Here is a 24,746-nt window from a genome sequence, read left to right as displayed (position 1 = left end):
CCTGTATATATCTGCTACGGGTTATTATATGCTACTTGTGCAGCAGCAGTATGTCTTAAATTGTCACAGCACCGTATCGTCGTATGCACTGGCAGTAGCAAGTTCCTGTACTTGTTTTGCAGCAGCAGCAATAATCTACAACAACTGCAATAACTAACAGCAGCAGCAGCGTAACAGATCTATTCCTACAAGACCAAATACATTAACACTGTCATATCCATTACCATACTAAAATTTTCCAAGAGTTGTCATGATAGAAATTACTTTTTATGTTTGCCACATTTTACTTTTTCACAGTGCATTCTTGAATTGACTTCTCAATGAAGGATACATGTGATTAGGCCAAAATACAGTATTTTAGCTATGTTACTGCCTACCTTTTGGAACAGTCTTTATGTTTGGTGATTCCTTTAAAATGCTGTCTAGGTAGGCAGCTTGCTAGGTTTTGGAACAGAGCTAGTCTCACTCAACTCAACTCAATAAAAACTTGCTGGAGAATAAAATCATAGCTTTGGTGAGTGAATTTACTGCTCTCCATACAGTCTTTGAGAACTCGATTATGACTTTAGGCTTTGTGTATTGGTTTTCCCTTGCTGTCTGACATCCTGTCTCTCTCACTCTCGTCTTGAGGAGAGTCACATGATGTAGCTCTACTGGCAAAGCCTACAGTCTCCAGCTGGGGCCCGTCTAAAGGCAGTAAACAACACACAGTGAAAGAGATCTCACTGTCTCTTATAAACCACTCAATGCTTGGTTATTTGATTACACAGTAAGGGATGCTAAATATTGCCTTCTAAGAACAGAGCCTCAGTATGTTTAAATGCAGCCACATTAAACACTAAGTGCCCTAGGAAAAAGGTTTGCATTGTTTACGCCGAGGTTTTATTTCAGGGATGTACAATAATTGTTTATGCATGTATATCACAGCAAAAGTTACAATAAATCAACTTTATCATTGTCAAAATAATTTAATAATATTAAAACTAGTATCAAATTCAAAATGAACTTTTAATATATTATAATCATGTCTTTTTCCCAGGGTCTGCACTGCATCTTTTCAACTCAGTAATTTGAAATCAATCTTTTAAGTGAACAATATAGTCCTGTTCACTACCATGACTCATATTTTCCATTCAGGCCTCTCCCTTGTAGCAGAGAGACGTGATTGCTTTTTCTACCTTCAACCACTAACTGCAGCATGAGCAAACAGCCTTACAATGCAAGCTTTAAAGGAGGATATTATTTGTTAGATGAACTTACTGAAGATATATGAACCTATTGAACATACTAACAATTGAGTCTATGACTCAAAAGTTTATTAATGTGAAAAAAATACTGACGACCACAATTCAAGGCATAATCGTGAAATCTATAGGAAAAGTTACTAAATGAATCAGAGAATGAATCTGAATGAGCTTTTTTGTTAAATGATTCAGATGACTTAACTCACTTGCAAGAATCAATGTTAAAGCAATTAGCATGTAACTTTGGATGAACAATTAAAAACATATTCAAAGTGCAATATAAAATCTGCAAGCTATAATAATGTAGCCTACAGGGAGGGTCATTGATTGAATCAATGAATTAATCTGAATGAGCTTTTTTAATGAAATGATTCAGAATATTTTTAGTCAGTAGTAAAAATCTAGCCTCTAGATTTTTGAATAAGCAAGAAAATACTTTAAAAGTGTGTTATAATGTAGAGTACAGGAAGACTTACTGAATGAATCTGAATGAGCTTTTTTGTTAAATGATTTAGATGACTTAACTCACTTGCAAGAATCAATGTTCCAGCAATTAGCATATCACTGTGGATGAACAATTTAAAACATATTTAAAGTGCAATATAAAATCTACAATAATGTAGCCTACAGGCAGGGTTATTGAACGAATCAACAAAAGAATTTGAATGAGCTTTTTGATGAACTGATTCAGAATATTTGAGTCAGTAGTAAAAGTCTAGCCTCTATTGTTGAATCAGCAATTATGAAAATACTTTTAAGGTGTGCTATATAGAGAGTACAGTCATGGCCAAAAGTTTTGGCAGTGACATAAATTTTGTGTTTTGCAAAGTTTGCTGCTTCAGTATTTGTAGATTATTTTTCCACATGTTTCTATGGTATACTGAAAAACAATGATAAGCATATCATATCATATCATCTGCTGCTCTGTGTTTCACGGAAACCTGGCTGAATGACGCCATACCGGACAGCGCATTAAATCTGCCGGGCTTTCAGCTGTTCAGAGCGGGCCGCGACGCAGAATCAACGGGGAAATCGCGCGGCGGCGGGACATGCTTTTACATCAACGAAAGGTGGTGTACAGATGTAACCGTGTTAAAGAAGATGTGCTGTCCCGATCTAGAAGCGCTTTTCATTAACTGTAAGCCTTTCTATTCACAGCGGGAGTTTTGCTCTTTCATTCTCGTGAGTGTTTACATTCCTCCGCAAGCGCATGTGAGCTCAGCACTTCTTCCCTCCTTTTATAGCAACCAGTCTGCTCTTACAATCTAATTAGTATGATAGTGATTAACCTGACTAGTTCTCATTCACACTTTCACATGTGCTGCTGATATGATTAGTCAATTAATGTTAGATGGTCATTTTGTGTCAAGGTAAAAAAACAGTGAAATTTGTGAAAATTGTATTTTTGTGAAAAGTTCATTTTTTGGCCAATGAAGCTTTTAGCAATTATTTAAAATGCATCTGATCACTCTACACAATAATCTAGAAACAATGTGAATGAACACCACAACAGCTTAAGCAGCAAACTTTGCGAAACACAAAATGTATGTCACTGCCAAAACTTTTGGCCATGACTGTATAGGAAGACTTACTGAATGGATCAATCAATGAATCTGAATGAGCTTTCTTGTTAAATGATTCAGATGACTTAGCTCACTTGCAAGAATCAATGTTCCAGCAATTAGCATGTCACTGTGGATGAACAATTAAAAACATTCAAAGTGTAATATAAAATCTGCAATAATGTAGCCTACAGGAAGGGTTACTAAATTAATTAGTCAATGAATCTAAATTAGCTTTTTTTGATGAACTAATTCAGAATATTTGAGTCAGTACTAAAAGCTAGTCTATATTTTTCAATCAGCAATTATGAAAATACTTTTAAAGTGTGTAATAATGCATCACACAGGAAGGGTCACTGAATGAATCATTAAATGAATCTAAATAAGATTTTTTGGTAAAACGATTCAAATAATTTGAATCAGTACTAAAATCAACCATCTATGGACACCTTGGCAACTGAATCACCATTAATTGGTAAATATTTTAGTTTACTCGCCAGACTGATATATATATATGTATATGTGTGTGTTTGTTTGTAAAATGGTACAGTTTTATAAATATCTGAAAGTGCACTCTTAACATCAGTCAGTCAAGCATTATAATATGATAATCAATATTATTTAATGATAGAACTTAGTTCTTTGAAGATCGTGTTTCTCTGAAGTGTTTGAGTTTTGGATGACCGATCGCTTTGATGGTAAGCGTGTGAGCACAAGTTGAGGTGCTCTTAACACGGCGACAGGCGAAAAGCAAGCAAGCAAATCTGTTCTGCATTGAGTTTTGATCCGCTGCATAAGTCCGTCCCACGACGCGATCTTCCAATCGCCTTCTTGCCAGGCGGAGCGTGCATACATTAACAAGAGGCTCCAATTTATTATGTGGAGAAATGAAGATTTGCAGGTTTTGTTAATAACTTCTATATAGTGTCGTACAACACATACTGTTTGAAATAACAGCTTTTCACTTATTTCAATATTCTGCAATTATCACAAGTTTACGTTCAATACTAAACTTCACATATCTTACACACATATTAATAACCTCATTTCCTAAAAAGGGTAATAAACACTGATTAAAGTTGCACTGATTACCTGAACACATCAAGCATATATATATATAAGACATACAAGATATTATTTGTGAATCTATGCTCAGATACTTTCAATGATTTTCAATGATTGTCCGTGTACGTTTCTTTGTCTGTGACAGGAGAAACGCATGCTTTTCTGGGAGGTAGTAAAAGGCTGCGTCCCTTTTTTTTGGAATGCAGGGGGGAAAGGGGAGGTGTCCTGAGGTCATGCCCATGTCACGAGTTGGGAGTCTGCCATTCTTCTCGCTGGACATGGGCTATTAATCTGTCGCTTTCTGTTTATCGGATTATTAATTTATGCGTTAAATGGTCAGGGGGTCCAAGAGTGTCTGTCGCGGGAATCTTTCCAGATACCAGGTTCTTTGTTCTGTGGTCCATTAGATGGTTTATTTATTCTGAAGCCAGTCACGAAACCTACTGACATTCTGTAGCTTAAATGAATCCAGATGGGGGGGTCAGTTCTTGCTGTCCTAGTGCTTGTCGACATCGGAGGTGGTTTGGTAAATCATTCTCTCCTTGTTTTTTTTGTAAAGATAAGCAGAGCGAGACAGGAACTCATTTGAGAAAGTTGGCGCCTGGGCTGACCATGATTCAGCTTTTACGACTCTCATATAGTTGAGAAGGGAGGTTAGTTTTCTGATGGAATGCGGAGATTCCATCGTTCCTTTGTGTGATGTTCGCAAATGCCTTACATTATAATACGATATTATGATAATCAAGAATTAGTTAATGATAGAACTTTGGTAATTAGAATTAAAACTTGGTAACCACGTATGAATGCATAGACATTTTAACTGAATTTAGGACTGGTGGTGGTGCTTTTTTGGTCATTCAGTGTTTCTGTACAAAAAAAAAAAGGGAAAACACATCAAGCATATATATATAAGACATACAACATATTATTTGTGAATCTATGCTCCCGATACTTTCAATGATTTTCAATGATTGTCCGTGTACGTTTCTTTGTCTGTGACAGGAGAAACGCATGCTTTTCTGGGAGGTAGTAAAAGGCTGCGTCCCTTTTTTTTGGAATGCAGGGGGGAAAGGGGAGGTGTCCTGAGGTCATGCCCATGTCACGAGTTGGGAGTCTGCCATTCTTCTCGCTGGACATGGGCTATTAATCTGTCGCTTTCTGTTTATCGGATTATTAATTTATGCATTAAACGGTCAGGGGGTCCAAGAGTGTCTGTCGCGGGAATCTTTCCAGATACCAGGTTCTTTGTTCTGTGGTCCATTAGATGGTTTATTTATTCTGAAGCCAGTCACGAAACCTACTGACATTCTGTAGCTTAAATGAATCCAGATGGGGGGGGTCAGTTCTTGCTGTCCTAGTGCTTGTCGACATCGGAGGTGGTTTGGTAAATCATTCTCTCCTTGTTTTTTTTGTAAAGATAAGCAGAGCGAGACAGGAACTCATTTGAGAAAGTTGGCGCCTGGGCTGACCATGATTCAGCTTTTACGACTCTCATATAGTTGAGAAGGGAGGTTAGTTTTCTGATGGAATGCGGAGATTCCATCGTTCCTTTGTGTGATGTTCGCAAATGCCTTACATTATAATACGATATTATGATAATCAAGAATTAGTTAATGATAGAACTTTGGTAATTAGAATTAAAACTTGGTAACCACGTATGAATGCATAGACATTTTAACTGAATTTAGGACTGGTGGTGGTGCTTTTTTGGTCATTCAGTGTTTCTGTACAAAAAAAAAAGGGAAAAAACTAACAATAATACTGATAAGATAATAATAATAATAATAATAATACGAATTCTACTAATAAGAACAGTATAAAACGCACTAAGGATTAACAAGCTGCTGGATTCATGAATATTAATCAGGTTGTGTGTGTTCGATTGTCGTTTGCGCATTAGTTCCGCCCACGACCAGAAAACCCGGTAGTTCTTAAAAGCTGAAAAAATCCAAAGGAACTCCGTTATTTTGACAGGAAAATATAACAAAGAATATCGTTTACATGTAGCGCGTCAATTCTGCATATGTAAGTAAAACTCTCTCGCTCTCTCTGCTCTCACCAAAGCGACGGTGAGTCGTGCGCCATTACACTAAAGTTTACGGTACGCCAATTACAGGTGCGCTGCGCATCCATTGAGATGAACTGAAAAATAGCGCAGAACGCTTGACGGAGAGAGAAACTCTGAAGCGCTCAGTCAGTGGTCGGCGAGTGAAAATATGTCTGTGCTAAACTTATACTTAGCCTCCAACTCACACACTGGCGAGTAAAATCTGAGAATTTATTAGCGACTGGCTAATATCAGACATCATTTAGTCACCCAGAGTGAAGATTTAGTCGCATATGCGAGTGATTTACTCATAATGTAGAGGGTTGAAAATCTAGTCTATATTTTTGAATAAGCAATAAAAAAATAATTCTAAAGTATGTAATAATGTAGGCTACAGGAAGGGTTATTGAATTAATCATTGAATGAATCACACTGATTTTTAGACAGATTCAAAAGTAGAAGATTCAGATTCAGAAATCCTTACATCTAAAAAAAAAAAAATAGCTACATTCATACCAACAATACTTGGACCCTTTGACTCGTGTGTAAGGTAACGGCCATGAATTTAATGAATGTAACCCCAGTCATGGATCAATTATCATCATCCTGTGGTAAATCTGTACAAGATTAACACCTCCCAAACACAACCTAGCCACTGAATAACTCTTGAACTTAATGGACTTAGATAGACCCACAATCCGATAGAGGAGATTATCGGGGCTCTGTGAGCACCCTATTTTGTGAGGAAATGGCTAATCCACATCACCACGCAGACCCGCCGTCTGCGCTACAGGATCTGACTCTAGCAGTCTGGGCTTCCTTCTTCCCACACTAAACTGGAGAGAAAGGTCAAATGTCGGACAGCGGAAAGCATGCTCGTATGGGAGAGACAAATGTTGGCTTTGTCTGTGTGCTACATGACTTCCTTTCAGTGAGACCTAGCATCGTGTGTCTCTTCATTGAGTTCAGAGTGTCCTAATACTTCACGTCTGATCTCTATGTGAGGAAAAATTTATGACAGAGTGAGATGGATGTTCTCGTTGTTCACATGGATGCTAAATACCGAATGGGACGTTACCTGAACACTCTTCTGCTGCTTCTGATGGTTCAGTAGCGACTGTGACGTCTGGAGATCCTGAGGCCATGATGTCACAATCACTGTTGAGAAAAAGAGTTTGTCAGATTAAACAATTCCTGAACAATTATTCTGAAAAAAATAAAAAATAAATCACAAAACCCTCATATTTAAGAAACATTTATAAAACCGAGGTACATCTTTAAATGATTAAATAGCAATTATTTGTAGTTGTGAGCTAATTTTTTTCATTTTCATGCTGTTCCAAACTAATTTGGCCTTCTTTCTTTTGCGTAAAGGTGCAGTTTACCACTGCTCGGTGAAACTTCGCAACCAAACTCCAGTAATTCTAATAGGAACCTACTAAGCTGCTTTGTTCAAAACTTCGACTTCGGTGTGAGCAGAGCTTTATAGCCTACATTGCTATTGACAACAGACAATGGACTTTTTTCTACCAGCGAAATTTAGGCAAAATTAATGTGACCACACCTTAACACAGATAATTTGTTGAGCTGCAATACATTTTTTAAATGAAATTAAATGTCTTGATATGCCATATTTAAATATTTCAGCTTTGGTTAAATTATTTTATTTGGTAAAATTTCTTCTTCTATGGGAGTGGAAAGTCATGAGAGTGAGTAATGATGACAGCATTTGGGTGAACAATTGCTTTTTAATAAAAGCATGTGTCACTTTTCTTTGAAGTACCTTGTGTTCAGCAAAAAGGGTTCATTTCTCACTTTATTAGAGTTGGCTATATTATATAAAACGTATAATATAACATGACTTCTATTGACAGCACTTTTGGTTCTAACTGTAACCTTTACTTACTTTTAAGATTATAAAACTAATATTTATTAATCTACTTTATTTTCTCTTTTGATTTATTCAGCTTTTCTTTATTTGTATTCTTACCTCTGCTATTTCTGTTGTAATAAAAATTAATAAACAAAAATATGATGTCAATTTAATGTTGTACACCTTTATTTTTAGTGTTTTTTTAAGGCATTTAAAAATGATAATTTTAATAATTATTCGGCCACTTCCGGAACTTTCAGATCCACTGATATCAGGGGCATCATGCACATTTTATTTTTGAGGGGGCACGAGTGTGTGTGTGTGTGTGTGTGTGTGTGTGTGTGTGTGGGGTCTCGTCATGCTTGTCATGTGACACACGGCAGCCACGATAGCGCTGTATAACTGATGTAGGCTTATTGGTTTTATTTCCTTTTTCCTTTTTTATTCAAAAAAGAGAGCAAAGGACATTTACACTATCAAAGAACGCATAAAACCCGTCTTTTTACATATGGGTGTCATGCCATAAAATATTATTAATACATCTGCCGTCGTATTTAACACGAATTTACTAAAAACTGTAAGTTACTAATTATAGCACTGTCATGGTACAGAAAGAGAGCAAAGAACATTTACATTATCAAAGAACATTACTGACTTCAATATAGCCAGAGTTCAAGAACTCTCAAAATTCCTATTATAATCACTGAAGCACTGCATTTCAGCGATGACTCATCTGAACCTCTCTGATAGGCCATTGCATTCATAATCTCAGAACAGTGTGTGATTGGTTACAATGTGGCTCAGCGCTGTAAAAATGCGTCTGTCTCTGGCTCAGTGCCAGCCAAAGCATGAAGTTCGCATCGCAAATGCAGATTTGAATTTAGCAGCTGATGCTGTGCCGCACTGAACGTTCTAATCACACTGGTGTGATCGTATCAAATATAAAATATATTATTCGGTTAGTTTTGTCTTTTGGAAGCTACATAAAATCTACTTGGCTCAAAAATCTGAGGGTGCACGTGCACATGACGCCTCTGACTGACATTCAATGTTTTCACCATGACATCACATCAATACACTAAGCATGTTCTCAGCTATTATTACAAAACTTCAAATAAATGAAATAATTCAAATAACGAATCTTTAATGAAAACAAAGACTGAACAGGTCTGCTCTATGTGAGGAAAAATTTATGACAGAGTGAGATGGATGTTCTCGTTGTTCACATGGATGCTAAATACCGAATGGGACGTTACCTGAACACTCTTCTGCTGCTTCTGATGGTTCAGTAGCGACTGTGACGTCTGGAGATCCTGAGGCCATGATGTCACAATCACTGTTGAGAAAAAGAGTTTGTCAGATTAAACAATTCCTGAACAATTATTCTGAAAAAAATAAAAAATAAATCACAAAACCCTCATATTTAAGAAACATTTATAAAACCGAGGTACATCTTTAAATGATTAAATAGCAATTATTTGTAGTTGTGAGCTAATTTTTTTCATTTTCATGCTGTTCCAAACTAATTTGGCCTTCTTTCTTTTGCGTAAAGGTGCAGTTTACCACTGCTCGGTGAAACTTCGCAACCAAACTCCAGTAATTCTAATAGGAACCTACTAAGCTGCTTGGTTCAAAACTTCGACTTCGGTGTGAGCAGAGCTTTATAGCCTACATTGCTATTGACAACAGACAATGGACTTTTTTCTACCAGCGAAATTTAGGCAAAATTAATGTGACCACACCTTAACACAGATAATTTGTTGAGCTGCAATACATTTTTTAAATGAAATTAAATGTCTTGATATGCCATATTTAAATATTTCAGCTTTGGTTAAATTATTTTATTTGGTAAAATTTCTTCTTCTATGGGAGTGGAAAGTCATGAGAGTGAGTAATGATGACAGCATTTGGGTGAACAATTGCTTTTTAATAAAAGCATGTGTCACTTTTCTTTGAAGTACCTTGTGTTCAGCAAAAAGGGTTCATTTCTCACTTTATTAGAGTTGGCTATATTATATAAAACGTATAATATAACATGACTTCTATTGACAGCACTTTTGGTTCTAACTGTAACCTTTACTTACTTTTAAGATTATAAAACTAATATTTATTAATCTACTTTATTTTCTCTTTTGATTTATTCAGCTTTTCTTTATTTGTATTCTTACCTCTGCTATTTCTGTTGTAATAAAAATTAATAAACAAAAATATGATGTCAATTTAATGTTGTACACCTTTATTTTTAGTGTTTTTTTAAGGCATTTAAAAATGATAATTTTAATAATTATTCGGCCACTTCCGGAACTTTCAGATCCACTGATATCAGGGGCATCATGCACATTTTATTTTTGAGGGGGCACGAGTGTGTGTGTGTGTGTGTGTGTGTGTGTGTGTGTGGGGTCTCGTCATGCTTGTCATGTGACACACGGCAGCCACGATAGCGCTGTATAACTGATGTAGGCTTATTGGTTTTATTTCCTTTTTCCTTTTTTATTCAAAAAAGAGAGCAAAGGACATTTACACTATCAAAGAACGCATAAAACCCGTCTTTTTACATATGGGTGTCATGCCATAAAATATTATTAATACATCTGCCGTCGTATTTAACACGAATTTACTAAAAACTGTAAGTTACTAATTATAGCACTGTCATGGTACAGAAAGAGAGCAAAGAACATTTACATTATCAAAGAACATTACTGACTTCAATATAGCCAGAGTTCAAGAACTCTCAAAATTCCTATTATAATCACTGAAGCACTGCATTTCAGCGATGACTCATCTGAACCTCTCTGATAGGCCATTGCATTCATAATCTCAGAACAGTGTGTGATTGGTTACAATGTGGCTCAGCGCTGTAAAAATGCGTCTGTCTCTGGCTCAGTGCCAGCCAAAGCATGAAGTTCGCATCGCAAATGCAGATTTGAATTTAGCAGCTGATGCTGTGCCGCACTGAACGTTCTAATCACACTGGTGTGATCGTATCAAATATAAAATATATTATTCGGTTAGTTTTGTCTTTTGGAAGCTACATAAAATCTACTTGGCTCAAAAATCTGAGGGTGCACGTGCACATGACGCCTCTGACTGACATTCAATGTTTTCACCATGACATCACATCAATACACTAAGCATGTTCTCAGCTATTATTACAAAACTTCAAATAAATGAAATAATTCAAATAACGAATCTTTAATGAAAACAAAGACTGAACAGGTCTGTCTTCTACAGTATGTTTGTCAATATTGTCCTTCATGAGAGCGTGCCCACACCCCTGTCAGAGGGTTTGTAACACCCAAGGACGCACAGGTGTTGGTGATAAGCCAATGCTGACTCATTTAGATTACAGCACTGGAGCCGAGTCACTCCAGTGGATCCACCGTATCTGAAGTAGCAGACTTGCTGATACTAGCAGCCCAAAACCGATTCCAGACCAGCTGAGGCCTCAGTATTTGTCCTGATGAGTGACTACAGCCTAATCCTGGATCAGACTCTCCTCTGGAACAACTCCAGCTCTCAAGGAGGAAACTCTCAAACAGTATCTATGACAGACAACTGCAGCTCCAGGCCGGAGTAACGGCCAAACAGGATGTGAAGGCAATGTGCAGTCTAGTTTGACAAAGATAATTCCAATTTAAAAAGGGCAAGATGTTTGATTGTCTGACCAGTTCACTTCTCCGTTGATGGCAAGCAGCTATTCCAATGACCTATGTAAAGTAATTTTTAAAGCCTGTCGTTTTAATTTTCTCCATAGAAGGGATTTGTTTTTAATAATGCATGCCGTGTGTAGTTTCACTTTAATTAAAATCGACATGCAATGTCCTAAGCTACCTGAGACACAAGTTATTGCACATGGGTTGTATAAGTATTACTTATACATCTATTCATCCATACACTCATGTAGCCAACACATCTGGCATTCTGTCATCACTCCCACACTCATTTGTAACACTTCCTGTACTCTATCTACTCATCCCACCATCCACTTCCTGTGAGAGTAACATTAACCAGGCTCAGTCGGGTTTCTGCTACATTCTTTCAACAACATAACAATGGAGCAAAATGCCAAATATTTTCGACTTATATATTCAAAACTCCACAGTGTTTGTGCCAGTTATTCGTGCCTCTGTTTTGTGATGTGATCCTCTTCATATCAGACCTTGAAATGTGTTTAGCTTTTAAATGTAACCGTCACAGCTAAATATAATTCTGATTCATATTCCCTGTTAAGCCTCACAATTTTGCCAAACAAAGACAGTGGGACAGCTTGAGACGAGTTACAAGCCAAATTCAAACTCAGACTGAGCTATCAGCTATTTCAAATAAACATTTTGAGACTATCAGCATTGTGAAACACTTTAGTTTAGGGACCAATTCTAACTATTAACTTAACTAATTATCTGTGTTAAGGTGTGGTCACATTAATTTTGCCTAAATTTCGCTGGTAGAATTCTCACTATTAGCATTAACATGCTAATATGCTTAGCATGCATATTACTAGCAGATTGTCATATTAATTCCTTATTCTGTATGACCCTATTTTAGATTTCTTAACACTACCCCTTGCCTAAACTTAACAACTACCTTACCAACTAGTAATAAGCAGTAATTAGGAGTTTATTGAGGTTAGTTAATAGTGAAAATAGGACACACTTAAAATAAAGTGTGACCAATAATCATTTTTGCATGTTTCGAACATTATTTTAAAAGTAACATTGTACTGACACTTTTGTTTATTCGGAAGAGACGATCAAAAATAATACTCCTTCTGCCTGTTTTGACAAACTATTCAAAGAGAACAATGTACTAAAGTACATCCAGAAGAGCAAAATTAGTCAAACTCAAGTTTGTCATCAGTGATTTCTATCTGGCATGTTTGCCAAACATTGCTTAACAAAGCTTAACACAGAGCAGCTGAGCCAAATATCATTCATATTCACATTCAAAAACAGCCTATTTCACAATTCAAGCACAATCAATATTTTCTTGGCCACTCTTCCTCTATTTAATGACCAAACCCATAGCCATGAGATGAGCGGTGTACTGTTACTTTTCTAAGTGATTATTCTAAATGATTATAAGATGGACTAGTGGATGATAAAAACATATATAGCGAAGTAAAAACACGAGACATACACTATTGTTCAAAAGATTGTGTGTTTTTAAAGACAGCAATACTTTTATATGGCAAGAACACATTCAATTTATCAAAAGTGACAGCAAATTCTGTTACAAAAAAAGTATTGAGCATCAAATCAGTATATTTAAATGATTTCTGAAGGGTCATGTGACACTCAAGACTGGAGTAATGATGCTGGAAATTCAGCTTTGCATTACAGGAATAAATTACTATTTAAAATATATTCAAATATAAGATTGTTATTTGAAATGCCAATAATATTTCACGGTATTATTATTTTTTACTGTATTTAAAAAAAAAAATTATTAAGCCTTGGAGAGCTTACCAACATCAAACTTTTGAATGGTACTGTATTTAGGGACCATAAAATTATAGACTCATGACTGACGGGCTCGTTCAACTTGTGCCAATAAGGAACGTTTCCCAGAAACCATCCAAAGCACCCTAGAAACCCCAGAGCGACATACTAAAACTAGTCAAAACACCTTAGCAATCCGCATAGCAACATCTGGTTCTGCAGAGGCAAGCACTCCTCACATTTCCTTCCTTGCAGTTTATACAAGAAGCCCATTCAACAGACTGAGACCGTTCTTGTTTGAGCTTAACTGCGTGCTGAACATCACATGAGACCAGATAACAACAGTCAACTAATGAGAAACAATCCTCCTTACCATTCCATGCAAGTCCTCCACTGCTTAACAGACACCAGACTTGCAGTTTCTTACACACTGCTGCTAAACGTATTGTGCAGATTTGTTCCAGTGGTTAGAGGGGCTGGTGTGACATCAGAGTACATGGATGACCCATACTCGATGTCATCAGATAGCGCTCATTCATTTCCTCTGTCTATCTCAGGGGAAGCGCATATAAAGTCTGCTTCACAGATTCACAGACGAGTGATTCACAGATAGCTTATGTTGGCATATGAAAGAACGAGACAAGAAACACCACAGATACAAAGAACAGTCATGGCTAAAGCATAAACACACCATAAAGCACTAATCATGAGGATATTCAAAGGAATAATAAACACATGCACTCATACATAGGGTCATTTTGTCCGGGTGAGATTATGAAAGTCATGTGACACCATTATGACCAGTTGTGCAATATCTCTGTCTCCTTTGATCCATTTGGGTGTTTAGATTATTGTTTCAGGCAGTTCTTTCACTTATTTTTTGTCACAAAGGACTGTAATTTTGTTTGAGAAAGTACAATAGCATTTATTGTGGTTTTTCTTTTTTTTTTCAAATTCCAGAAACTCTTTGACGCTTTCAGGTCAGCGTTGTGTGGCCTGTGTCAAACACTAGATGAAGGACCACCTGGGATTGTTCACACAGCTGGTCTTGTGTCCACACCTCTCCTTCACAGACAGTTTTAGGTCACAAAGAAAACAACTTCCCTTACAACAAAGTACTGTGGCAGCACCATGGTACAGTCATACTTTGGTAGAGAATTATTACTATACTCTATGTAAATTGATATTTACAAAAGGGTCTGCAATGAATAGTACAATCCAAGATTATTTTATTCTCTGAAGAAGTAAACATACTGCATTATCAAGAGAGATTAGCCACTCTTTCGATATTTTACAACTAAATGAACAGGCAAGTCCATCTACTAAAAGTGAAGTGTGTAATTCTTTGATTTGTAAACACTTTCTCTATTCCAGTGCAGAGTCAACTGTGTAAGCCGTCTGTAGGCTGATTCCCCTGAAAAGTGTAAACACATTTGCAATCAAAACATTGCTTTGTTTGTTTGAGCATCTCGACCAGCAGCAACACTGACTCAACCAATAGCGTGAGTTTGGGGCGGGGCTATCTGTTTGTCTGACTAAAACCTGCTGTAAAAACTGTCATCAAAATCGCGTTTGAATTCAAACTTACTTTGTGACCATTAAAAAAGTATGTTCTATATAGTATGAATGAAATTCGGATGTACTATGTCCGCCATGTTTTTTCTATTACGAGACCTACCAGGATCAGTTGCGTCGCTTCACTGCCATTCATAAATCCTTTCCTGTGGCCTCATGGGATAATAAAGTGTCCATTGAATCCACACTTCATAATCCCAGTTGAAGAATGAGGTTTTCGCCTACTGTTTATCTAATACTATGAATCTGGACATACGGTAAAACTTTTTTGGCATGCTGTTTTTTATGGATGTGACAATGCACCCCGAGCCGGCTGAAAATCGATACAAATATGTGACGATTCAAAACGGTTGAGATGTTAAATGTTTATATGAATGTATCTCTTGAGGTGAACACTGTCTTCAGAAAAGTTTAGATGGTATTTTCTTTTAATCTTGCCTCTGTATAATGCATATTAAAGTAGTGTTCATAAGCAGCACTGCTTTGTTTACAGTGGTAACCAAGGAAACGCTGCATTTCTGCTGTTCCATAAGCGCCACCTGCTGTCAGAGAGTAAGTTTGCGTCTCATTCAGCCCGTCTGCTGTTTTTGTTTCATTCAGATGTTTTATGTAGCATAGTTTCAAATGCTTCAAATTTCGAAATTCTAATCAATCAAAATAACATGACTGCAGCATCTTCGTTAAAGGGGTCATATGATGCGATTTAAATTTTTCCTTTCTCTTTGGATTGTTACAAGCTCTTGGTGCATAAAGAAGATCTGTAAAGTTGCAAAGACTAAAGTCTCAAATCCAAAGAGATATTCTTTATAAAAGTTAAGAGTCAACCACGCCTACCTAAAACGGCTCGTTCTAACACGCCCCCACATATCTACGTCACGATGTGGTGACGTTGTCACGTTGTCATGAAGGCGCTGTGTTTCATTGTGAAAGCGAAACTACTTTGTTTGGCCTTCCAAAAGAGGACGATATCCACTTCGTCATGCCTAGAGCTGATCCGCGCTGGTCGCAGAGGAAATACATCAACTTCGCGCTGTGGATCGCTGGATCGGCTTAATCAGAGCACACCTCGCTTTTCAGACCGATGAGCTTTGTAAAAATCGACGAGTTTCAGAAAGGTGGGGCATAGAGGAGAAACAATAATGTACAGTATGCGGAAAATAATGTGTTTTTGTAACCTTAAACCACATAAACACATTTCATTACACCAAATACACAAAATAATGTTCTTTTTAGCAGCATCATATGACCCCTTTAAGATTGTGATTAAAATACAGTGGTGGCCTCTAATTTTAAAAGGAAAGAGCACAGGCAAAGTCTTAGTTTGTTTATATGCAGAGCTTTCTTTAATTTTTAAAGAAATGTTATTTGTATTTCATTATTTGATTTGGGGTTTGTTTCAAAATTTCAATTTAGTTTTGTTATTTTATTTTAAATTTCACAAAAAAATGTGCAGCATTTTGTCCAAGCAATATAAAAGGACATCTTTTCATTTATAATTTTTCTTAAATCTCATTTTGTTAAAGAAAAAAAAAGTGAGAAAATCGTGTCATGAAATCAGTATCATGAATCATATCGCACCGTGAGTTCAGTGAATCATTACATCCCTACTGTTTTTTGCATACTGTACAGTAGGGAAGCATTCGATTTCAGACACAGCCAATCATTTTGCATTTATGTTTGGTGGTGCTACACACTTCAGCTTTAAATACTGTAAGCATGCTCATTTTGAACATTCTGTCATCATATAAGGTGGGGTCAGATTTACTGCTGTTTGGTGAATTTTCCCATGCAAATCCAGTCATTTCAATAGGAATCCACAAGATTAGGAAAATCATGCAAGAGCGATGATGATAATTTCCCTAAGCAGATTTCGCAAAAGGTTCAATACGGTCAGATTCTTGCATTACACAACAGAAAGCTGCTTGGTTTGAAAGTGATTTTGAAAGTAGATTTAATGACTTTCATTTCAAGTTGCTGCTTATATTACACTAGTTTTACTTCTGAAAACTTGCAGTATGCTTTTACCATTTACTGCTTCTATAATACTTTCATGACTCCATTTTTGGAGCTCAACAGCATGGATCACCAGAAAAGCAAACGCAGCCTGGATGCAACGCATCTTCTTTTGCCTTACAAGGATTAAAGAAAGTCATACTTGTTTGGAATGACATGAGGATGAGTAAATGATGACAGAATTTACATTTTATGTGAGCTCTTGCTTAAAACCACTGACCTCGTTCCCAAGAGCCTCTTCTGACTAAAAAGCATCTTCTTATCATTTACCCAGTGCGTGACTATGATAGCAGAGAGGTCGTTCAGAGCTCTACAGGGACTAATGGACTGACCTTGGACTGCCTCCAACGCCAGAGTTCTGTGATGACGTCCGGCGTTTCATGTCTTAACTTTTGGACATGGAGAGGAAGGGAGGAATAAGAGAGAGAGCGAAAGAGCAAGAGTTAGTGAAGCGTTGAAGCAGAAGCATGCTAGCTGTGTTAGCAAAAATGTTGTTTTTAGAAAAACAACCAAAAATCGAAAAGCTGTACAGGAGACTGTAATACATTTATACGCATACGCAAATGCAAAGCTTGATTTAGTTAAACAAAATACTTTGAATGCACAGTGTGATTTATATCAACAGGTAAGGGTGACGAATAATCACACATTATCATATATACATTACATATACACATACTGTATATACATTACACTTTTTTTTGTGAATTTAGCAAATATAACGTAAAAATAAAATAACTGTAAAATTATGAAATTTTGTGATGGATACATCAATATTAGCCTATAATGATAGTTTATAATGTCTATAAATCTAATAAGCCTATAATGATAGTCCATTTCCACACTATTTTGAATAAATATAATAAAAATAAAAATCTACAAGTGAATTTATGCATCACAACCTTTTAATGTACAATATGGAAAATGCTCATTTTGAGACTTGCTAAATATTACATTAAGTGAAATTATTTATGTTCTAAAAAATTTATTTTAAATTAGACGACAACAAAGGTAACACACAGAAAATGCACAATTAAATATATGATATCAACCTGATAATTAAAAAAAAAACTATAATAAAATCCAATAACATTTACCATAACTGATATAGCCCTAATTTTGTGTGCATAGTATTTGCTATTACATTGTTCTATTAAACTATATGATTAAATGTTATTATTTAGGCTATATATATTGTCAAACAAAAATGTATGTACATATTGAGTAAAAGAGTATATAGATCTTATGATGACTCAACATAAATGAAGCATCTATTGGTGCAGCTGTGCTAAGATTAAATGCAAGTTACAACCAAAATGATGATTAGTTATTAGAGTGTCAACCCTCGTCATGCAACATCCTGACAATCAGAGTCGTCTTATGCAATGCTGCTTTACACCTAAGCTTCTCCACAGGCCTCGATGGTGAACCACACATCAACAACGACTTTAATGTAGTGATGGACTCCCTCAAGTCACACCATCTGTCGAGTACCTCAGAAAATGTCAAAATGATGTTCTCCTCTGAGGCTGAAAGGACAGCGCTGCTTTCTCCAGACATTAGTTGAAGTGGACTACATATCTGACAAAAATGTGAATCAGGCAGTGAATCTGTTCATTATGTCACAGGCCCTGTGGTCCTCTGTGAACCAGTGCAGCTCGCCAAAAGGGCACATCAAGTGGTAAACAAGTGTCTAATTATGTTGTCCTTTCTTACTAATTCTACTGTTTGGGGTCAGGAGGTCTCTTCTGCTCGCCAAGGCTGCATTTATTTAGTTATAAATACAGTAATATTTTGAAGCATTTTACAAGTTAAACTAACCGTTTTCTATTTGAATATATTTTAAAAAGTAATTTATTCCTGTGATGCAAAAACTGAATTTTCAGCATCATTACTCCAGTCTTCAGTGTCACATGATCTTCAGAAATCACTGACTCTAATGTGATTTGCTGCTCAAGAAATTGAATGCATCCTGTCTGAATAAAAATATTAATTTCTTTCAACTAAATCAAACAGACCCCGAACTTTTGAAAGGTAGTATATTCAATCATTGGAAGTTTTACAGGGACCTGGTGTAAACTACGATATAATGAGTTTATTAAACCAGCTGCAGTCACCATTCGGCTCAAAGTTGACAACATTAGCTAAAGTGGTGACCATCCCCATCTCATTCCCTAATTTATATCTGAAGAGAAAGAACATCCTAAAATATTTATTGGACATAATATGGCTCATTTACAAATTGTGTCTAATTGTATTACTTGCTGGTTTTGTTATGAGGCAGTAGCAAAATGAAAGCAATCTTCTGTGACTTTATGAAAGTTCATAAAGTTTACCATGCAATTTAGCTTTTAAACAGCCACCAAACCATAATAGTACTAATCAACAATGTTGTTTTGGTTAGATTCTAACATCTAGCAAAATTTGTGGTTTTAGGCCTGATTTATATACAGTTCCTCATAAATAGGAAATGAACCTTGCACATGCAAAATAGGAAGTTGTACATATATAATATACCACACTGAAGTTATTTAGACTTTAAAGGGATAGTTCACCCAAAAATGAAAATTCTGTCATTAAATACTCTCCCTCATGTCATTCCAAACCCGTAAGATCTTCGTTCATCTTCGGAACACATATTAAGTGTTTGATGAAATCCGTGAGCTTTCTGATCCTGCATAGACAGCAATGTAACTGAAATGTTCCCAAACCAAGAAACGTAGTAAGACTATCGGTAAAACATTCCATGTGACATCAGTGGTTCAACCGTAATTTTACGAAGCTGAGAGAATACTTTTTTGTGTGCAAAGAAAACAAAAAAGGCTTTATTTAACAATTCTTCTCCTCCAAATCACGTTTTCCGCCATTATCGAGAGTACCTCTGCACATAAACAATGCATGCGCATGGTGCTGCTGACGTAGAACACGCGTTGTGGTTAGGGATGTAACGATTACCGGTTTGACGATAAATCATGATAAAATTCTCCATCAGCGAGTGGATTTACAGAGACCTATATTTACATTCAGCCTGTGTGCAGTTTCTGTCTGGCCAAAAACGGACCGAATTTGCATGCCCTGCTGTAAATTTTGACCGGTTGATGAAAACCAAGCTTATGTGGATTCTACACATTTAAACAATTCAGATAAGGTATCTAGAATTATTTATGGAGCAGATAAAATACATATAATCATTTATTAATCAATTATCATTTTGACATATCTTTTCTTTATTTAAAGGCTGAAATGTGAGGTTTACCTTTTTATGAAACTTTTTCAATGCTTTATTTGAACATTTACATTAGATATTTCAACATGCTATTAAACTGTCGTCAGTCAAGTTGTCATTTAAAATCCAAACATCATTGGTAATGTTATTTTTGTAGTGATTATGCAAACAAAAAGTCATTTTATTTGTTGTTTGTTGATTTTTAAATATAAAACTTGGTGAAGTGATTTATGTGTCGGTACTTTTTTAACATCTCCAGCACATGTTAACAATACCGTGATAATATTGATAACCGTGATAATTTTGGTCACTATAATCGTGATAAGAAATTGTCATACCGTTACATCCCTAGTTGTGGTACTCTTGATAATGGTGGAATACATGATTTGGAGGAGAAGAATTGTTGAATAAAGTCGTTATTTTGTTTTCTTTGCACACAAAAGTATTCTCATAGCTTCGTAAAATTACGGTTGAAACACTGATGTCACTATTTTATAAATATCCTTACTACATTTTTAGGTCTGGGAACATTTCAGTTGCATCAGAGAACTCTCGGATTTGATCAAAAATATCTTGATTTGTGTTCCGAAGATTAACAACGGTCTTACAGGTTTGGAACGATATGAGGGTGAGTAATTATAATTTTCAATTTTGGGTGAACTATCCCTTTAAGTATGACACTGACATCTTACACAAAAGGTGGGAGCTTTTTGTGAATAAAACTGCACAGCTGTGTATTTAAAGAACCCTACAATTACAGATACAGAACATTTATCAAGCCCTGAATTTACTATAAAAAAAAAATGTTTCTTTCCATTCAGGCAGATATTTAAGGCAATATCACCGCATGCGCTCAATGAGCTGTGTTTGGAAGCCCTTTGCTGCTTGTATTGATTGATGGATTTAAAAAAAAAAAAAAAGTAGTTAGCAGGGGCTGCATAAATCCAGACATACTACAAAACCATCTGTACTTCTGTGGTTCTTCTGAACTTTAACCACAAAGTACAAAACTCTTTTAGCCGTGGCTGAACCAGCAGAGAAAGAGCAGAGCATTCTGGCTATCTGATACCGGATGATTCATTATTAGAGAATCCATAAGTAAACCCCAGCAGAAACATTTTTACAGATTAAAAGCGAGTGGGGTAACACTTGCCACCTTTTCTTAAAATGAGAGGGAAAGCTAAAACACGACATTATATTTCAGGATTAGAAAAGAGTTTCAAATAAAGTTGACGCACTGACGCTTCTTACCCCACTCTCCACAATATGCAAATTTAACTGGCTCACACTTTAATAAAACAGTCTCTCACTGACTTGAGACTCCCTTGAGAATACATGTCTTAAAAGACAACAGAGAAGCCTCCTAAAAACAACAACCTCATCAACTGCACAAGATGATGAGAAACTAGGAAGAGTTTGAGCTCAACATCAACAAGCTCAGAGGTCAAAACCAATAGGGTTCAGACCATTAATATTTGGACTCTTTTTTCATGGGATGGCTCAAGTTTCTTGCCAAATAGATACACTGTGTAGATACAAACACACTCTCACAGGAGCGCAAGGACCATAAATGGTGTGAAAAATGGAGGTATGTAAGGATGAAGCTGGTTACAGTACAAACCTTTAGCACGCTTTCAGTCTCTTTGCAAAGTCAAATTTTGCATTTATACCTGAATAAGGAACATTATGTTTCAATAATAGTCCAAACTCTCTTATTGTACATCCATTTCGTCTCTGGGGGGCTGGACTAGGAGAACAAGCAATAATAAATGGCAAATTCAGTGAAAATAAATGATAAACAAAACAGTCTCTTTTCTAAACTTGCAAAGAATCTGGACGAAACCCAATGGTAAACAACATGTTCTCTCAGCGGTCTTGGAATACCAACCAGTGGTGATGAGTAGGGTCTTGTTGGACATGTCATGAGACCATTAGATAGAAGAGCTTTTAAAGAGACTCGAATTGAAATAGTTCATCTAAGAAGCTAATATAGTGCATTCACAAAAGAAACCTTACAGTACAAAATACATCAAGTGAAGTATGTACTCACACTCTCAGAAAAAAGGTACAAGAGCTGTCACTGGGATGGTACCCTTTCAAAAGGTACAAATTTGTACCTTATTTACCCCTAAAGGTGCATTTTGATACCTTAAAGGTTCATATTTGTACCTTTTGAAAAAGCACTACCCCAGTGACAGCGTTTGAACCTTTCTTTTCTGAGAGTACATACCAAAACAGTCATTTTCATCAGTGCTTGCAGTTTTATATGCAACCATGCCACTAAAAAGCAACCTCAAGCACAAGACAAGTGTTAAGTGTTTTATAACTACTAGAAGTCATTTTAAATTAAGTTTTCACATGAACAAAATGCTCCAACTTACTTTTTATCCCCAAAGCAACTGTAAAATCCAGCCATGGTGTCAAAGTTCACCCCAAAAGCAGAGTTTCCTTAGTGCATCCTTTGTACAAGGTCCAAAAGTGAATCTTCACATCCGCTTTATCAAATCACCAACATCTGCTTGTTAAATATCTTAACATGCGGGTGTTTGAAAAAGAGCAGAAGCTCATGAGACTGTGTATCCTTCACAGGGAAGGTACATGTGTGCTCCAGTAGCCTGTCTCTCAGGACCGAGCATGCTCTCTGTCTCTTCCTCCTGGATTCCCCCCTCCCGTTCTTCTCCAACCCCCGTCACCTAATCCAGAGAATCAGCTGCTATTGTCTCACCCCAGCGGCTTACCGCCGACAGGCTGGTCGTCATTTGATAATTAGATGGGGCAGCTCCCTGAGGAGATACCACCTTCGTGTCTGAAGGGGGGCTCATTCTGGCCCATGAAAGGGGGTTGGAAAGCCAGTCAGACGGCAAACACAGTTTGAATAAGTCATTAGCAACTTTTAACCCAATATTTAGTCAGCTACTAGACACCGTTTGTGAAAACTTAACACTTACTGCTCAGAATGGCTTAACTTACACTCTTAAAAATAAAGGATCTTTAATTGGCATCAATAGTTCAATGAAGAACATCCATGGAACCTTTCTGTTTCACAAAAGGTTCTTTAGATCATTAAAATGTTCTCCTAAACCCAAAATAATTATTCTATGTCATCACTGTGAAAGTTCCCTTTTAGAACCTTTATATTTAAGTGAATATTGACCAAAGTGTTGCTGGTTCGTGCATGTAAATACTTGTTTACTTTAGGAGAAGGGTGAAGGGTTGAAGAGCCAGATTCATGGTTCTAGGCTGCAAATGATATTTTACTCTAATGGAAGTAACTGGACATTTTAGTGACAGGACGTTCATCATATACATTACTTTCTTTAGAAAATGTGTTGTGCACACAACCTCAAACCATAAGACTCCACTACATACAAATGTTTCGCCTTCCTGCCAGTTTTGAATATTTTCCTTCCCCCTCAGGCAAATCGTGTAGGAGTATCCTGCAAAAGTGTAAACAAAGCTTTGTGCCGGCCGGTGCTTTTTCTTAAATACAAACAATAGCAAACGCTGGATTTCGAAAAAGTATTTTCTTCCAGGTCGGGGAGATTCATGCTTCATATTAAACGGCACAGACCGATATAGGCAGACATAGACGTCAAGTTCACACTCAGTGATAGCTGTCAAACCCCTTTATTTTTACCTCACACATATGGTGAACAGAGTCTCATATGGAGTTGCACTGCAGGCGTACGTCTTACAGTCCTCTTTCTCAAAGCTGGGTGGAATGTCAGTCAGTTTTCCTCATGAAAAAAGCCAGGTTGGTATTTCCTGAGACCTTTTTGCTCTGCCGCAGAAGAAACCCATATGTATTTAATCTCAGACATACAGTTTCTTAAGAGGGCCATTAGGCTGAGCATTATCAGTAGATTCATTCATGCAGTCATTGTATGTGGTTGCCTGATAATCAGCAAAACATTCTCCTACAAACGTCCTTGACTTCCTTCTAAATGGCTTTCTTCATGTTTGGGGGGCTGAATACTTTTGGAAAGCTGACGTGTCCTGTTTCGATTCAAATTCAAATTTGTTACACTAAGATACACACTTTGGCTAATACAATACTGTTCAAAAGTTTGGGGTCAGTAAGACTTTTCTTTTGTTTACACATTAAAATTAATATGTTTATTAAGCATAATGCATTTATTTCACCAAATGTGACAGTAAAGTCTTTTGCACTGTTACATAAAACATATTTCCGATTAATGCTGTTCTTTTGAACTTTCTATTTATCAAAGAATTCTGAAAAATGTATTGGTTTCCAAAAAGTATTAAGCAGCACTGTTTTCAACATTAATAATAATAATGCATGTTTCTCGAGCAACAAATCAGCATATTAGAATGATTTTTGCAGGATCATGTGACACTGTAGACTGGAGTAATGATGCTGAAAATCCCAGGAATAAATTTCATTTTAAAATATATTCAAATAGAAAACAGCTATTTTAAATTGTAATTTCATTTCACAATATTACTATTTTGCTGTATTTTTTGATCAAATAAATGCAGGCTTAGTGAGCATAAGAGACTTTTCAAAGACATTTAAAAATCTTACCAACCCCAAACTTATAAACCGTAGTATATTTTTTTTTCAATATACATTTTTGTGAGTCCCAAAATCATTAGTTAAAGGTGGGGTAAACGATTTCTGGTAGCCAATGTTGACATTTGAAATCACCAAAACAAACACGCCCCTACCCCAAAAGGGTCTC

At 36.4% G+C, this 24,746-nt stretch overlaps 1 protein-coding gene across 2 annotated transcripts in view; it reads right to left on the bottom strand.

Annotated features, from left to right (window-relative positions):
- The window catches only part of LOC107703654 (uncharacterized protein KIAA1211-like), a 44,117-nt gene extending 21,426 nt beyond the window's left edge, over positions 1–22,691 (bottom strand). Inside the window, exons 1-3 of one of the 2 annotated variants that reach the window (XM_016506370.1) lie at positions 22,425–22,691; positions 17,150–17,206; positions 9,048–9,127 (exon numbers count right to left, since the gene is read on the bottom strand). In XM_016506370.1, the coding sequence (XP_016361856.1) occupies positions 9,048–9,127; positions 17,150–17,199 (130 nt within the window). In that variant the 5' untranslated portion in view covers positions 17,200–17,206; positions 22,425–22,691. Of the gene's footprint in view, positions 1–6,996; positions 7,073–9,047; positions 9,128–17,149; positions 17,207–22,424 lie in introns of those variants that run through there. The other variant, XM_016506369.1, reaches the window with a different exon arrangement.
- Between the last annotated feature and the right edge of the window lie 2,055 nt (positions 22,692–24,746).

The sequence above is a fragment of the Sinocyclocheilus anshuiensis genome, unplaced genomic scaffold (assembly GCF_001515605.1).
Source record: "Sinocyclocheilus anshuiensis isolate Anshui unplaced genomic scaffold, SAMN03320099.WGS_v1.1 scaffold1027, whole genome shotgun sequence".
In the NCBI taxonomy this organism is placed as follows: Eukaryota; Metazoa; Chordata; class Actinopteri; order Cypriniformes; family Cyprinidae; genus Sinocyclocheilus; species Sinocyclocheilus anshuiensis.
Note: the sequence above shows the minus strand (reverse complement) of the source record. Positions and strands in the feature narration are given on the sequence as shown.